Source organism: Orbicella faveolata, unplaced genomic scaffold (assembly GCF_042242905.1).
Source record: "Orbicella faveolata isolate gen_17 unplaced genomic scaffold, um_ofav_v1 contig_1, whole genome shotgun sequence".
In the NCBI taxonomy this organism is placed as follows: Eukaryota; Metazoa; Cnidaria; class Anthozoa; order Scleractinia; family Merulinidae; genus Orbicella; species Orbicella faveolata.
Window position 1 is genome coordinate 16,830,431 of NW_028301536.1, and position 17,070 is coordinate 16,847,500.

The 17,070-nt window shown below is 38.3% G+C and overlaps 3 protein-coding genes across 3 annotated transcripts in view; 2 read left to right on the plus strand and 1 right to left on the minus strand.

The window, feature by feature from the left end:
• Positions 1 to 17,070, minus strand: part of LOC110045778 (myoferlin-like) — a 63,183-nt gene that overhangs the window by 19,483 nt on the left and 26,630 nt on the right. The window contains exons 28-37 of the mRNA XM_089292465.1: positions 13,598 to 13,750; positions 13,064 to 13,213; positions 11,768 to 11,845; positions 11,477 to 11,556; positions 2,844 to 2,961; positions 2,399 to 2,501; positions 1,696 to 1,823; positions 1,139 to 1,327; positions 544 to 598; positions 92 to 169 (exon numbers count right to left, since the gene is read on the minus strand). Coding sequence (XP_089148591.1) covers positions 92 to 169; positions 544 to 598; positions 1,139 to 1,327; positions 1,696 to 1,823; positions 2,399 to 2,501; positions 2,844 to 2,961; positions 11,477 to 11,556; positions 11,768 to 11,845; positions 13,064 to 13,213; positions 13,598 to 13,750 — 1,132 coding nt within the window. The remainder of the gene's footprint in view (positions 1 to 91; positions 170 to 543; positions 599 to 1,138; positions 1,328 to 1,695; positions 1,824 to 2,398; positions 2,502 to 2,843; positions 2,962 to 11,476; positions 11,557 to 11,767; positions 11,846 to 13,063; positions 13,214 to 13,597; positions 13,751 to 17,070) is intronic.
• LOC110045709 (adenosine receptor A3-like) lies at positions 4,957 to 12,211 on the plus strand. Its single transcript, XM_020751328.2, has 2 exons — positions 4,957 to 5,254; positions 9,637 to 12,211. The coding sequence occupies exon 2, from the start codon at positions 9,655 to 9,657 to the stop codon at positions 10,642 to 10,644; it is 990 nt and encodes a 329-aa protein (XP_020606987.2). The 5' UTR covers positions 4,957 to 5,254; positions 9,637 to 9,654; the 3' UTR covers positions 10,645 to 12,211.
• Positions 14,509 to 17,070, plus strand: part of LOC149118257 (adenosine receptor A3-like) — a 3,735-nt gene continuing 1,173 nt past the window's right edge. Inside the window, exon 1 of the mRNA XM_089292539.1 lies at positions 14,509 to 17,070. This exon is cut by the window's right edge and continues 1,173 nt beyond it. The gene's annotated coding sequence lies outside the window, so the exon portion shown is untranslated.

Here is a 17,070-nt window from a genome sequence, read left to right on the forward strand (position 1 = left end):
TGTTATTATTGAAGCTGTCAAACTATATAACATCATTAGTAAATAACAGGCATCGTGATGAAAATGTTTCAGGAACGTAATGCATTTTTACCATTCATTCCACTTTCGTCCATCGCAAGCAAATCACGTGCTTGATAAATGTAGGCCCACAACTGATACTTGTGAGGCTCTGTAAAAAAATATCATTTACATTTTTATGTTTTGTTTCATATAATGATCATAAAAAAGCAATGTTATCCAGTCAGCTTTCCTAAACTTTCAAGCTTTTTAATTTACAGGTTCTTACAACATTCTTGTTTATTTTCACCCACATAAACCAACATTTCGCGTCTTTTTGATTTTTCGACAATGGCTCTAGGTTGGCAGCCGAAAACTTATTTTAAACTAAATTTTTCAGACAGAGAACGATGTTTTAATGTAGAATAATGTATAATGCATTTACTTTCACTTTGAACATAAAATTGCATGCCAAGTGAGTTTTGTCTGTTTATAAGCAGAATCACAACTGCTTACAGAACGTTCCCAAATGAACATTTTACTCACTGTGATAGGTGACAAACAATCTTGGAATATTCCTCAAACAGTTTTTACTGTCTTCCTGGTAATTAAAAGGAAAAAAACACACATACGCTGCGAAGTGAGACTTCTTCAGGATATCATATAATTAAGAACCCAGGATTGCTACAGAAGCAATCACATTAAAAGAAACAAGACAAGTCTGGTAGGTTCTCTTGATTTGGCTGGCTATCGAATGGAGACGAACGACAAAGCAAATGTAAAACACGTGCACCTTAAAGAAAAATTAGTTTTCCTTTGGTTGGGTGTCTTAAGAGCAGCTTATATCTTGCCATATATATATATATATTGCTATAACCAATAAAGACGAAATAAGGTTAACATTGGAATTGCTTCCAACAATAATTATCTATACGATGAAAATAAACTTCGTCCAATTTTCTGGTTTTCTATTGCTCTACTGAACACCGATATTTGACCTTCTTCTTTTTCTAGGCCTTCAAGAGCCCAAGCAAGAACAATAGCACGAAATTTATACATTTTCCAGTTTTTCACCCTTATCATTCATGTCATTTCTTCCATTGCTAAATAAATTAAGGTTGGCTATCTACAAGACTCTAACCTCGCCGTCAATTTCTAGAAGACACACGGGAGGCATGGACACTTTGACGTCTTGTCCTCCTTTTGCAACCATTTTTCGGTGCCAACGTCGTCGCCTGACAAAATCGATCTTTCTTTCCTTGTGGTGATATTTGGCCGTGAAAATCGGGGCGTATTCCCACCCTTCTTTCGCAAACTCTTCAAGTTCTTTCTGGAAAAAGGAAAATAAAAAGAATACTTTGTCTACTTACGCTTAAATTGTTGAGAGAAGCATGTAGTCGTAAGGAACATGCAATAGTCATTTCATCTCATGTTTGTTGTTGTTTTTTGACTTTTTCAGAAGTTACTCCACCTTATCTTGTCACATTATAGTATTTAAAAGTTACCTGGGTTAATTGCTGCTTTAAATTTACCTTTGATCTCGTGTTTTCATTATTGTTTTGAATTCACTCCTTCTGAAGGAGAACACGACTTACAAAATTTATTGTAAAGCTATAGCTATTTCAATAAATCATCATTGCAAAATGTAATGACCGAGCGCGAACAAGAAATTATTTTAAGAGCACTTCTTGTTATTACCTGTTTTACAACAGCCTTCGGATCCTTCAGGAGTCTCTCTCTGACCCAACGTTTTCTTCTCACCAAATGGTAAGCCTTCTGTATTGCTCCATAGACTCCGTAAGACGCATCAACTGCGTACTCCCAACCTGAAACAAAGAGGCCCACGGGCTAACTCGTACACTACGTGTGTCAGGTAAAGTGACCTTCAATTTAGGATGTCACAACATCCGAGTAAACATTTTACTTCAATTATTACTTAAAATGGTGTATTTTGCTTTGGGATGCTCCGGATCAGGATCAGTGATCCATGGTCGCTGGGATCATGGTACATCAAAGCAACCGATGAATCCTTGCCCAGACTAGATTCATCGATCTGTCCGGCCCTTTCTTTACCAAGTAATATCATATCATTATTCCTTATCCTGATCATCCCAAAGAAACGCACCCGTGATGTAAGTCCTTAAATGCAATGTATGGAGGGTGTAGATTGCTAAATGAACAATAACTGTGGCTGTTTCACCCTAAAAAAACAATTCGTAATTGGATCAAGGAAGACATCACAAAACTCAACATTCTTCAAGATGCGCGTTTTAGTTACGGACATGTACCACTACGGATGGTGAGAAACTACGTTCTGCTTGAATCAAGACCACATTACGTACAGTTTTACTTCATCACTATCAATTTACGTTCAAACTGTTGCGTATAAGTAGAGTTTTACCTTCGTCGTCCACAGCTCTGTTGTCGTCGACTTCCCAGTTACTAGTCCACTCCCAGCCTTCTGGACATTTAATCTTGTCTTTTTCGTCGATCTTGTCACCATGCTATAAACATGCAGATAAAAAAAAAGAAGATTAATTCAATTTTGAATGTAAAGGCATATAAACAACTAACTCCTCTTGGGACGCAGCGAAAATAGAGAAGGATATTCGTCCGCGGATCGTTCGTGGAACTGCTAAGTTCTCACATGAATGGCTCACCTTTACGAGAACAATAGAACAAACAATGCCCGCCCTAGCTCCAAAACATATAACAGCTGCTACAGTTCCGCTTCAGTGAGGCGACCTTCAAACGCAACATCCTTAGCAGACTGATGAAAAGTAGATCAGTTCTACAATACAGGTGAAAAGCAGCCTGTTGCTGGCTTATGAAAACAAATTCTTTACCACATTTGTCCATGGCGCGGATGCTTGGCCCCAGTTCCCACCAGGAATCATCCTCGCCTCGTTTTCAAATACATCTTCCAAGAAGGTCTTATGCCCTGAGTCGCGGTCAAATAATAAGCTAAGGATAAGAAATAAAACGCTCTCTTTACTATGTGGCTATAAACTGGATCTATTTTATAAGGAACATAACTAAATAAACAAATATCTGAAGAAGACATGCGGACGGTTTCTAAGGCTTTCCCTTACAATGTTGGACATTGCTACTAATCATCTGCTTAGCCTGTCACCCCAGTTCCTAACTTCTGAATAAAAGAAGGTCAAGTCTACATACGAGCCAAGTGGCTCATCAGGCCGAAGCTTACCTTGGTTTCAGTGGTATGAAGCGACTAGGAGTGTTTCTATTCCCCCTTGGATGGGATTCTTGTCCACCGCAGGGTTACCCCCCAGCATTAAATTCGCCATTTATACAACTGAGTGGGGAGAGGAATCGGACCGCTCGCTCCAGAGTCGAGCGCACTCACCATGAGGCCACCGCGCCTCCCACTAACTTCAACTAACTTCTGAATGCCCCTGGATAATTTCAGTTGTTGTGGCCTATAGTTAAGTTTTTGTAACGTTTAGTTTCTAAAATAAGTTGTAAATTAATTTAAATGAGTGTGGTGAAGTTCTTTTTCACGCTTCCTCTGTGAATATTTGGCTTTAATCTCGCACGTTCAGTTCACCGATTCCCATTGAAGAATGTGTCGAATGATCTCACAAACAGATCTTCACTTCTCGGAAAAGTGAAGCAAGCTCGGGGACAGACCTATCAGCAGATATTCAAAATTGAGAGGCAGCTATTCAGATAACTTATTTTAATGATTAGAATGTTATCCTAAATTCACAAATCACAAAGGAAAACGGAAACGTTCGATCGTTTTGTTCGTTTCATAGCGTTACATGGGGCCGAACATTTTTCCTAGAGACGATACTGCATTTAAACCGACAAATGTTCCTTCTACGGATTAGGCATCTTTTTGCATACCCGGTATAATACCCGGTATAATTGTCTTCTTCATATATACACTCGTTTTTTTTTAAGAATATTGTTTTTCTGGCCGAGGCTGGATATTTTAATTTTTTCTGCCGATTTTAGGCTGAAAACATTCTCGTGAATATTCATAGAGTACAGCGCGTAACGTATCTGTTTTTGAATGTATTATTTGGTGTCTGGATGGTGTTAAAGTTATTTTAGACTCAGACTGCAATACATAAAGCCGGATATGGCACAAATAACTTCTTGCAGAAATGGTATTAGCATTGACCACAAGGCTAGGGCTGTTTTTGTTATTTTTTTGGCCAGTTTTGTAGTTTAAAGAAAGGAAGAATTTTATACGGTTTAGTTTAAATTAAAACATTCAATTCTATTGTATTTTAATACAAATTTTCAAAACACAAAATTATGTACTTTTCAAAATCTCAGCCTCGGGTTTATTCGCAAAATATTCTTAAAAATTTTTGCATATTTCAGCCTCAATATTCTTCAGTATAAAATATATTTTTATATATAAAGAGTGTATCCTGTTACACTGACTTCCCACCTGAAATTTTTGTATTTGCATTTTTATTGCGTTTGAGCAACATTCTGTCACAAAATTTGACATGGCCAAATTTACTCAAATACAACTACAGATAAATTTTATACATTGCTCTTCGAATGATTTCATCACTGCAGCTTCAGAGTAAAGTCGACAACGTTTGTTTTGAAGGTAACACTTGGAATAAAAATATCCTTAAATTTTCATCGCTGGTATTTGTTACCACTTATTAAATCATTTCCTTTTCACTGATGTTGTTGATTAATTGACCACGGTGGCATATTCATCTTGAAGAAAATACGCTTTTTTTATGCTTTGCACCCTCGTCGTGTTTGCACACTAATGCTTTGAAGCAAACAGCTGCCAACAGAGTCCGCCAAATGACAATTATTCCTATTGACAGGAACCTCGTTTAATCAGCGTAACATTTCCGGTGACTCTTTGGAGAGACGGATGATTTTGAAAACAAAACTAAAGCTCAAAGGTTGAAGACTTTTCAACTGAATATATATTAAGGTAGGTGTCTACTTTTCTTTACTTTTTATTTTTTTACCCTAAACGAAAAGCGATTGCTTCCGTTTGTTACTGATTGTGGAAAGAAATATCATAGGCAGGGAACAGGTGCAAATTACTACTTCATGCATCTTCGATGGCTGATATGTCCTCAAACATAAAGAGAAACATCAATAACATAGGAAGTTGAATAAAGAAGAATATCTCGTCGATCCTATTTCTCCTCGAACCAGCAACATGAAGAGAGAGTGGGTCACATAAACATCAGCAAGGAATCTATTTATCTGAAACTGAACCCACGCTGAGCATTATCCAGAACAGGTAGGCTACTCGCGTTCCATGTCAACATGTAGAGAACAAGATATCACTTTGGTGTCAGGTTTAGCACACATGTGGCAAATTGAAGGCTCAAAGCGAGGAGGATCCCCTTGTAAATTTTCAATTGATCGTAAGGAAACAACGCTTCAGGGATCGATCAATCAGGTATCATCTTTAACAATCAAGCACTTAAATCATTTCACAGTCAAATCGTAGCCGAGACAGGACAAGACATGCGATCGAATCGAATTCTAGCGTAGAAAAAATAAATAAATAAATAAATAAAAACTAGCAGGGGTCGATAGGTCGAAACCAGACAAATTTTTTTACCTTGGTGTTATCAGAAAAAAGACTTTTAATTCCTTCAAATCTGCTTATTATTAACGCATAGCCTTGCACAAGATCCTCAGCCTCGGCTCGCCTGTTACCAACCTCCCACGCAGACGCTCTTAGGGCTCGTCGTGGAAGGCTAGCCTGTTACTGTAGCTACGACCCTACTCGGGGTACCTTTCCCGTTTTACTTGTGTCATAAGTCTTGTAAAAATGGCATAAACAAATGGAGTGACAAAAGCGATTAAGCGATATGTGCAATTCAGAGAAATATGTGCATTTTTTTACTTCTTTCCTCCTCTTTGCAACATAGCCTTCTACATTTAAATACAACGTTATCAAGAGTTCTTTCTTCCGTTTGCTGTCATGCGATGAAAGACACCAACTAGCAAGCTAGAACCATTGAAATTTTTAAAAAGAAATGACTTTCTTTCCAGCGTTTTGAGACGAGTTCATCTGATGCGTTTAAATATAGCTAAGAAAAGGAGGTTGTTTGAAACATGTAGCAAATGTAAGCTCTTCGTGTGATTTAGAAATTTGCGCGTGGATCGACAATTTAATTTTGGGAACTTAGAGAGAGTGTTAATTAGAAATAGGGTTTGGACGTTGAACTGTTCAAATAAACATCCGTGCCTAACATGATATTATCAATTTATTCAAATTACCTCACACGTTTGCTAGAAAACATTTAGGAGGAAGCTCTTTCACAATAGTGATGGTGTGAATTCCAAGAATACAAGTTTAATTGTGATATGACGGTCCTGTGTCGGCTCAGATTAAAAGTAATATTAAAAATTTTAAAAAAATAAAAATGACAGCCTTTTGAAAATAGAGCGCTACCTGCCCTGGAATAGCGACTTGGATATTGATAAAGGAAGACTTATTGAAGTATTATAAAACTTCCTTCTTCGAAAAGTGGCACTTATTGTTTTTTTTCTTTTTTCTTTTGTTCGGTTTTCTTTTTTCGTTTTCAAATGAAAAGTTATAATCACACGGGACTACTTTTTGTAGAGTGGGCGCTTATTGGACAGAATAAAGATTCAGTGTAATTATTACGGTATTTTCGTTCATTTATGCGGAGTTCACGTGGCTTATTATGGCGACAGTTGTTTATGTGAGATGTATTGTTATTGAAGATAGAAAAACTGCTGTCATACTCCGACAATGGGCCCTTTGGTTATTTGAAATTATAAGAGACCCAAAACATTGTTGATCATCCGGTTAAATGGCAGTTCAGTTTTGTTTGCCTACATCACTTCAGCTACCCTCTCCCGCAAAAGCCAATTTTCCTAATTAAGAAACAAGAGGTTCGCAGGTGTCAAGGAACTCCTAACAGCATGCTAACAGAAACACGCGTAAAATTAGCCACGTCTTGTTAAATTTAGCCATTAACGTTTGGACTTTCACAAAACTCATCTCATTATTCAGGTACGTTAGTTCTACTAATGCGGCGCAAAATGATAGAGATTATTAACTTAGTTGACGTATTTGCACCATTCATTGGCGTTAAGCACACGTAAAATACATTTTAATTCAAGGAAGGAGTTCTAAAAGGGTAACTTATCTCCTTCACCCTGCGTCCCAGACAGTCTGCACCGACGTTATAGATCGCAAACGGACTAATTCGAGGATTTTGTAACACGTCGGGCTACATTGCAGGCTCAGTAATCTTCTAAGAAATTAAAATTTTTGTCCCGGTTTCTTGTGAAGTAGCGGTGAGTTCAAAAGATGTGTTCAAACTGTAAATTTCTCTTTGAGTCGAGGAGAAATAGAGAGACTATAGAGCTACAATATTTTGAATTCCGGAAGTCATTTCCAAGACTACTCTTTATTCCTTTGAGCCGATTATTTAAGGATTTTCTAATCTGTGTTAGTGTGGTCATGGGTTTTCCCTCTATTTTTCTGTTGCCGGTTGTAAGAGTTAGAAGAGTTTGAATTATTCAACATCTCATACTACTACTTTGTAAGAGTATTCAATATCTAATATTCCGCTTCTATTCCTGCAGGAAGCGTTTGTCTTCCTCTGAGTAAGCTCTCCCTTACAATCTCTCTGGGCTCAAAGGCAGCTATCAGAAATGCAAGAGTTTTGGCGTTTTAGGGGCAAGTGTTTTATTCTTTTTGCGTATATAGTAATTTTTAAGATGAACTCTAAAATAAGGGCAGCAAAAAAGCCAACAACGTTTTTTCTGGTTTCTTAAGTAGTCATTATCAAAATTCAACTTCTTCCGAGCAGTTGATTGCGGTTGTTTAATTCTGCTTGAAAGCTGGCGTCGCTTTATGTAAAAACATCGTTGGCTGCAATCCATTGTTAATCGAAAAGAATTCGATCATTGTGACGAGTTTTAAGATAACGTTTTGATTATTGCTGACCAATTTTTCATTGTCGATACTCATTGTCGACAATCCGTTTGTTTTCGCTTTGCACGTCATTGTTGCTATAAATATTCTGTCTTCTTCAATGTTTTCAGTGCTCAGAGAAGGTTACTTATTATTTACATGCATTAACTCGATCGGGTCCCCTTCTTAACAACAGTAACTGCTGCCATAGAGACTACAAAGTTGACACCCCGTGCATATCACCAGAATGAAGGTTTTTACATTAATTTAAAACATCGAAATGAAAAATTAAACTCTAAACATGCATCTTAGGTTAAAATGTTCGTAAAAGTAATTATTTCCGTTTAATTCGCATCTATCATCATGCCTTTAATTACACTTGAATGCATGGGTTATACCAACAACTAGCAGACTAATAGTTTATGATATTGCCGGTCCTGCAGGAAAAATAACCTAGTTTGACTTACAAATTGATTTTTCTCTCATACGGGTGCTAATTGCGGTATCAATCTTTTCACATCGCAAAATTGACTTCAAAATTAACTTTTTCCGAGTTAAACCTGAGGAAGATGAAGAGATGGTAGCACAAATGGACCAAATGAACTTAAATTCAAATCTTTTATGTGCGCGCAAGCTGCTCGAAGAGGAAGGCCTTATTTTCCAACTTACCTCGTACAGTATTACATCTTCCTGTGGAGTTTTGAATTTTCAAGTAGGCTTTTATTCTTCCCCTTATAGTGATCCATGATGAGCGTAAAAGGCATCTCGATAATCAATAACATTTCAGTGCAAAGTCAGATGCGTGAAAAAGTCAGACTTCAATCCAGAAGTGTTTAATTAATTCGCCCAAGGTTTATATGCTCCCCAATCATTGACTGACTAAATCGACCATTAAGCCCATACGAAATTTGACGGCTGTAATTTGCTACATTTTGGTCAAATCAGAGCCTGAATTTTATTTGAGTTCCTTCGCTCGTACTCGAAATTGCTATTACAACATCAAAATACAGATATTACGTGAATTGTTGACGGGAGAGCAATTGTTGCCACGAAGCAGAAGTTGAGAACGTCTGACAAACGTTTTAAATGAGATACCTGAACCTTGTGCATGCATCCACTCTTTTAATACCTTCAGCGCACTTTTTAAAAAATGTTTAGCAATGGTAGACCGTTGTTTCTAGGATTCTGTATATAAAAGGTATATCTTTTAAGACCCGACGTTTCGAAGTCGTGATCATTGTAGTGTTCTTTAAAATCCTGTGTTTGCTGTCAGGTATTGCCCAAATTCTAATTACCTACTTTGCAGCTGTCGACCATTGTCTATCAGAAAAGTTAAAGGAAAATGGGCGGCTATACACAGGCTCAAAGAAATTAAATTTAACCGGCGTTTCTGGCAGATGGGAATTTTAAATTACTTATTTTTTTAATTAAAACTCGCAAGACTGAAGCCAGCAATCTAACTGAACTTTACTGCGTTTAACTTGCCATGGTCGCAATTAAGTCGAGAACTCTCATTGGTTGAATTTGGAGCACTTACACTTGTGACACAGTTTAACCCAATGTTGATCCCAGGCTCTCACTGCCTCCCTTGACAAGGGAGGCAAACTGGAGTAGTAGTAATCAGTCTCAAAACGTAGCTTGACCTCATGTACATTAGCTAAGCGAATGGAAAAGAAACCTACTAAGCTAAAAACTTATTGCTCATTTTTGTCCTTTAGAAACCTCTTTGTTTCACGATGACATTTCAGTCCAACCTTTGCGAACAAGTATGGGCGCCATTGGCAACTTCTGTTACTACAACGACCGTATCTGCTATTCTGTGTATCATAACAGTACCTGGTAACTTACTTATTTGCTGGGCTGTAATTTGGAATCCAACAAGAAACCTAAAGACTCCATTCAATTACCTGGTTCTTAACCTCGCCATTGCAGATTTGATTGTCGGAGCAGTGACAGAGCCAGTGTTTGTAGGCTATCACGCAAACGAGGCTCTAAAACACCCTGTGCTGGGTGTACGATGGGTGGTGTACACCTCATATTTTATGACTTCAACAGCATCTGTCTTGAGCTTAATGGCTTTAGCGGTCAACAGGTATCAAGTAGCGACTTCAAACCGCATCGAAAGAGGCAAGATTTCCAGTGCAGTTGCCACATCTGTGGCTTTGTGGATATGTTCTCTCAGTCTTCCTCTTCTCTACCTGGCTGTTGGCTTCTACCTACTGGCCTTCATATTTGCCAACACAGCCGTTGTGGTCAGCATTGGTGTCCTCTTATTCGTTAACTACCGGATCTATCACAGTCTCCAAGAACACGACAAGAACTCTGAGCACATTCGAAGCAGCCGGGACCGACAGAAACATATGAAACGAGAAAAGAAGATCACAGTCTCGTTTCTCTTAATAATCATCTCGTTTTTAACTTGCGCTGTACCTTCCCTAGTGATGATCTATGTCATCAACTTGTGCAGCACGTGTAACTGTGTTCTTATTCACTGGTTCAGAGATTTGCAATACCTGTTCCTTTTGCTCAATTCTGCCACTAATCAGTTTCTTTACGCTTGGCGAATGCGCTCCTTTCGGGCAGCATTTAGAACAATTCCTGTAATACAGTGGCTTACAAGACCATTTACTGGAAACAAAATTGATCAGGCTTGTTCGCAGACGGATACCCTCTCAGGTACAGCAGTCAGACAGGTGGATCACGAGAGTGGAAGAAAATTGCCTTGAATTTGCAACGACAGGCGGATAGACGACAGAGTCCCCAAAACAAACTGATTTTATTGCACTAAGCAGCACATCAAAACTACAACTTGGCCAACCACACAAGCTGCCTTACGTGATCCACGAGGCGGGAACTAGACTAGCACTTTATGTAAACATACTCGTTACAGAATTGAGTTCGCTAAACACTTTTTTTGCACGCCACTTGGTTGCAAGTCCGCGCGCACGCAGACTCAGGGGTGACGGGCAAAAATTTCCATCACTTTCCGGCAATTAAACATTGAATGGTCTATACTACCACTCTTTTTCAAGTTGTTTTACAATATTGGTACACAAATGAACAATCGTCGGTGAACACATCTTGTTTCTCTTAATGACATAATATATTTCCATAGCAACAGTACACCTGTTAAAAGCACCCTTAATTTTAGCTCTTAGTGCTTATTACTTAAAATTCTGTCGAGGGGGTTCAGAGCCACCTTAAATTTTAGAAAATTTAAGTTGGCATATTTATGCATCTTACTGTTAAGTGTGTTGACTACATACTTACTAGAATTCTTATCAAACAAAATTGTAACTTTAATTAGTCTTACCTACCTATTTACTTTTTCGTTTGGTGAATCATGTAAGATGCATTGAAAATTTAGCCAAGTGCGTGTTTTTCAACCTCGCTCCCAGGGTCTTTTCCCTGACTTGAGGGGGGGGCGGGGAGGGGGGGAAAAGGCCCTTTTTTCCCGCCCCACCCCCAAGCCAGGGAAAAGACCCTGGGAACAAGGTTGCATGTTTTCAGGATAGAAAAAAGTTGTGGTACATGTACAGAGTTATCAACATAGCTGACCTCATTTCAGGCGCAATGTACCAGTCTCCCTCGAAAGCCCAACCTTCAGGAGCCTGGAAACTTTTCTTTGGTAGCGGTAGCTGTTTAGAGGGATAATTGCGATAATTAATAGGCGGTTATAGGCTCACAATGCAGAATGATGGTATAAACTAATGGTATGAAATTGTTTAATAAGAGACAAAGTGAAAATAAGTATATTGATAGCACGGTATGAGATAACTAAGGAAATAAAACAATGTAATTTTAAACAAACAACAACAACAATAATGTTATCAAGGAAAAAGTTCATACCTCTCCACTGGCATTAGAAAATCCTGGCCTTGTAAGCGCTTTCTTCGTCCAGAAGCCAATTTTAACTTCGTTCTCGTACTGCAATGGAATATATGACATCAGTTTTAACCGATACTGAAAAGTCACCTTCAGTCAGAAAGCCGGTCGCAAGTTTGCGTACTTCAGTGAAAGTAATTGCTTATTTGTTACTACAAGTTGTTAATATGCTTTTCAATCACAGCTTCCTTATGCGAGGATAGAAAATGTATGTACCTACTCTAAGTAATAATTCAAAACAAACTTAGAGGATACCACCACTGGTGGAATCTTTATTTACCTTCATGAATTGACAACAATTAATTATTGACCGAGATTTTTCTGGCTGAATATTGACTAACTTCTTTTTTTTTTTTTTTGCAAGTTTATGGACGGAAACAAAGAGGTCTATAAACGTCCAAAATCGAACGCGTTTGGTCGATATCATGATTATTATTGCGGGAGACAACGAAATTGGTGGTTTGCACTGTCACGCCATCAAAAATAAAAAACGTAACCATTCAATAAATTAAGTCAAGAATTTGGGATATGATATATGATTGATATATAAAACAAAACTCGCAAATATTTAGGTCTGTGCAGATTTTCATTCCTGCGTTATTTGGAAAAGTGTTTCACCCAAATTTATAGACCTTTGTATGGAGACGCCATGTTCGTGCCCTTCAGACTGGCATCAACATGGCGGCCGCAAAGTAACAGACACATCTGTCATTGAGTTTTGCTAATCATCTAGAGCTCCCACAAAGTGCAAGAACTGTTCAGTTAGCAAAAACTTGAGCAATAAGTCCTCTTTTGACCTACGCGAGACCCTTCTTTGGCCGCTATTTTAATGTCGCACAACGCATAAATTGGAAATTCAAACGTCCGCTGTAACAAAAATGAGGAACTCTGTCGAGCTTAAACGCCATAAAACGTCAAGGTTTTAGCTAGGGTCTTATATCTGATGAAACTAAAACTTCAGTAATGTAGGATTAGTTATTTTTTAATTTTGAAAAATGATGACGTCGCATGAAAACCGGCATTATCCCGAGCAGCAACTGATTTACATCATCCGACCTGACGTCATCACTTACGATAGAGTCCAGAATCTCCTGGACCGAGAATACCTTGGGTCTAAGGAGTCAAAGTCTATATTGACGCAGTTTTTAACATTTCATTTGCAACTTTAAATTCAATTTGGTCCTCAATAAGGATAGATCATACAGTCCTTACCACTAAGTGACAAGAGAAAGGGTGTCGAAGTTCATCCTGTCAACTCACCGTTTCTGCTAAGACACCAAATTCACCTTCGCTCTGTTCACGTGCAGTCCAATTGATCTGATGCCTTTCGAGGCCAAGCCATAACTCTACGCGGACGACCGCAGGCAGTTCTGGGTGGTCTGCGATATCAAGGGCTTTCTTACCGGGATACTAAAGCAACAGAGAAAGAGTCAGGACCTTAGTAATACACGTGATAAATATGAGGGTTCATACATACAGGACATACAGCTGGTTGCACTATGCAATCAGACAAACTAAAAAGACAAAGAAGGAAAAGGGAAATATCTAGCTGGCTGGGTTTACAAGGTAAGTCTAAGGTTAATAGCTTAGAATTCTTTCCAAAACCGCTACTCATCAAGATACGAGTTACGAGAGTTAGGAAATGTCTAGTACACATTGGTAACCCTACAACCAGTCATCATAAAACAGAGTTTGATAACGTAAAAAGTGATCGACATCATACCAAACACTTCCTAATAACATTAATACGCTGGATGGAGAAAGAGGAAAACTTTATAGATCATAACGAGATACCTTCATGTCGATCTCGATTGTTTTTCCACAATATTTACCACAGGCCTCCTCCCTGGGTGAGAACATAACATGGTAGGCTGGTATCCTGTGGTAGGCAATTCTTGTGGAGCCGCTAATCATCCAGATAATCACATCGGGCAAACTATTTTGAGGCTGTATGGGTTGGATCAAAGAATTTGATGAAAAAGCCGACCACCACCATCAAAAAACATAACTTTTAAAATCGTCGCTGCCGTTACATAAAACAAACAAACAAACTCAAAATAGGAAAATCGTGGCATAACTGAACAGCTCATTAGATAGTTGCGTACAAGGCTCAAAGCTTTACGAGCTGGCAAGCGCTCGCAAGAGCAATTATACTTTTCAGTTAAAACTAAAATCAACGATTTTCTCTCCTGAAAATTATTTAAAAAGAGCGAAATATTGTTTTTAATCAAAGCGACTCCAGAAGTAACTACTACTGAAACATCACCATTGTCCAGTATATACTTATTTATTTTAAGTCACAAAGCGTGTATTTTGTTGATCCTGGGCAGTTATGTCAGTTATCAATTAAAATTTTTCATAGAAAAACATATGTTTAAGGAGAGCGTATTTACTTTTGAGAGCTGGACCTTGATTAGTTACTACGAAATGTATCATTAGTTATAACAGGGAAGAATGGCACTGAATAGCGATTTTTCGAACTGATGAAGCTTTTAAAAGGTGTAAAAGAGATATTGTTATCCTGCTCAACAGAGTTGTGTAAGGAAAAAACTAGAAACTCGTTGCGTTTCTGTTATAACAATGCCTATTCTCTTCCTGACTTGTCGAGCATCAATGCGCTTTCTATTTCGTAAAATTAATTACCGAAACCTCGCAGTTTTCTTTGATTTGCGGGTGACTCCTTAAATTTAATCATAAACACTGCTTGAGGACACTAAAAATTGAAAGGCCTAACTAAACAACTTTTCGCTCAATTGAATTTCCTTGTCCAAACAAAGGAATGGAAATTTGAAACGAAGTTTCGCGAAGCTCTGCCCAGAAAGGTAATCATGAAAGCATTTTAAAGTTCAATTCCAACCTCATGCACAGTCGAGAAAGTGCAAAAAGAAAGGTAGCTTCAAATGGAAGGATTTCTTATGAATTAATTCTCAACTACTGGTCATCTCTGGTAGAATTCTGCTGTTCGCCGAAAGAAGAAAAAAAAAAGTGTCATCCATAACATTAATTTGCACAAGAAACTATCTTTAACTCGTCACATGGTCCGGCTGAAATATTGAAACAATATTTCTGTGACCTTTTTGAGGAATTTCAACTTTCCAAGTCCGACGGTGAACGCCTCTATTCACCCTACGTTGTTGCTTGTGTCTTAAATGCTCTTTTATCGTATACAACCGTCGTGTTCAGTGCCATAACGATTCAGGCGGTGAGGAAAACAGCTTCATTGCAGAAGCCTTTGAAAACGTTACTCCTGCGTTCAGCTGTTTCAGATCTTGGTGTTGGTTTACTTTGCCAGCCCTTTGCCGTTGCGTTGTGTGCGAAGTGGTTACAACAGAACAGTCCAAACTGTACCGTCTACACCGTCTTCGCCATTATCTTAACATTGTTTTCCTTTGCGTCTTTCTTTGGCGTTATGCTGATAAGTGTGGACAGGTTCATGGCAATCTATCTTCATCTAAGATACCAAGAACTCGTCACTTACAATCGAGTTGTTGCAGTGGTGATCTCAGTTTGGATGTTCTGTGCATTTCTTTCACTAATTACGACGTGCATTCCAGCTAACATTATTCTCGTAGCTTTTGCCGTCATTGGAATTTTATGTATGGTGCCAACAGCAAGATATATGTGGCTGTTCGAAGCCACAGAAATAAAATCCAGGCTCTCCAAGTACAGCCAGTAGCACAGAATGGTGAAATGTCAGATTTGGTAAGTGTAAAAAAAATCTGCACACGGTACATTTTACATTTATGTCGTGTCTTTGCTTTGCTTTGTGCCGCAGGTTTGTAGTTCTTTTGCCATGACAATGTCTGGACAAAATGCTATTGTAGAACAAACTGTAAAAGGTTTGACAATTTGTGCTTACTCGGTGGTGTTCCTTAATTTATCTTTGAACCCGGTTATTTACTGTTGGAAGATGAGACACATTCGACACGGTATTATTGAGCTACTGCAAAACATGTTTGTTCGTCGTTCATGATAAATGGGGACGACGCTCGTCATCAATTAAAGGCAGGGCACGAAGGGACCCTATGACGAAAGATCCGAAAGCCACGGTTAAAACACAAAAGTAATCTGGCTAGAGGAGAGCCATGCATTTATTTTTAAGCCAGTACGATGCTGTTGCAACTTTCCACGAGCGGGTCAGATCTGGGTAAGTGTTCTCCAAGAAACAACAGGACTGGTGGTGCAATCTGTAAGTCAGTGTAGCCTTCCGTGTTTCCCTAATGTGCAGCTTCTGGCTACTCAATTGGCAATTGACATAAACTGATGCCATTGAGAAGGTAATCACGTGGCATGCTTGCCACATGACCATCAGATCGACGTTGAGACTAAGCCACACCCTTGCAGAGGCTGAGCTGGATTTTCTCAAAAACGAGGACACCGCCAATCACCGTGATTTAGACTTTCAAATGCGTAATCAATATACATGTAAGAAAGTTAGATGTTGAAACTTTCGTCATTTTTTTGTCGATTTTCAAGCGATATCTTTTTGGGATAATATCATCACTTGAAATAAAACAGTGTTCAATGTTTCCAGGTTGCCCTTCGTACATCATTTAAACCTGGGAGCTATAAAATCTCATGTGTTTCTTTGAAATGGGGCATGCCTTTGATAAAGTGGTTGAGACAGGCGCCACCAAAATGTGCTGATTAAAAGACGTCATTCGTCACGCCATCATACACGGATTGCGAACTGGATTAATTTCTATGCAATTAAGCGACAACTAAAATCAACAACGATTCAGACAGCTGAAGATTCAGATCAGCCTTTCATTGTTGTCATTTCTTAACCTGAGTTAATTATCAGTTGGATATGATAAACTGCCTATTTGACAAAAAATTAATTTTAACTAACTTGTAAACTTTTTTATTAGCAAGTTTTTCTCGCCACGTGACTGGTCGAAGAACAAGGGTTGTTTCCTTTTTTCAATAATATTTTATATAAGAATATAATTAAATATACGCAAACAAAGGATCGTTTTAATGATGAAAACTGGGAGGTGACTGCTTTGGACAAAGAGTCATCGCATGTCGAATGTCTTGAATTGAATGGTCAGTAAACAGTCAATCGTAGGATAAAATTCGTTCCCTATAGTATATTGTGCTCGTGCAAATTTAAATAAAACCTTTTTGAGAAACATACCAACTATATGATCTTTTCCGGCCTCTAGTCCTCGATAAGAAGACTTTCAAGAAAAATAATTACAGTTTCACATCCTTCACAATCACATATTACTATCTGGCGTTCAGAAAAAAGTGCGAAATGACAG

What these genes read in the sequence shown, in the direction of transcription:
- LOC110045709 (XM_020751328.2), top strand. Translation starts at nt 9,655, where the DNA reads ATGACATTTCAGTCCAACCTTTGCGAACAAGTATGGGCGCCATTGGCA.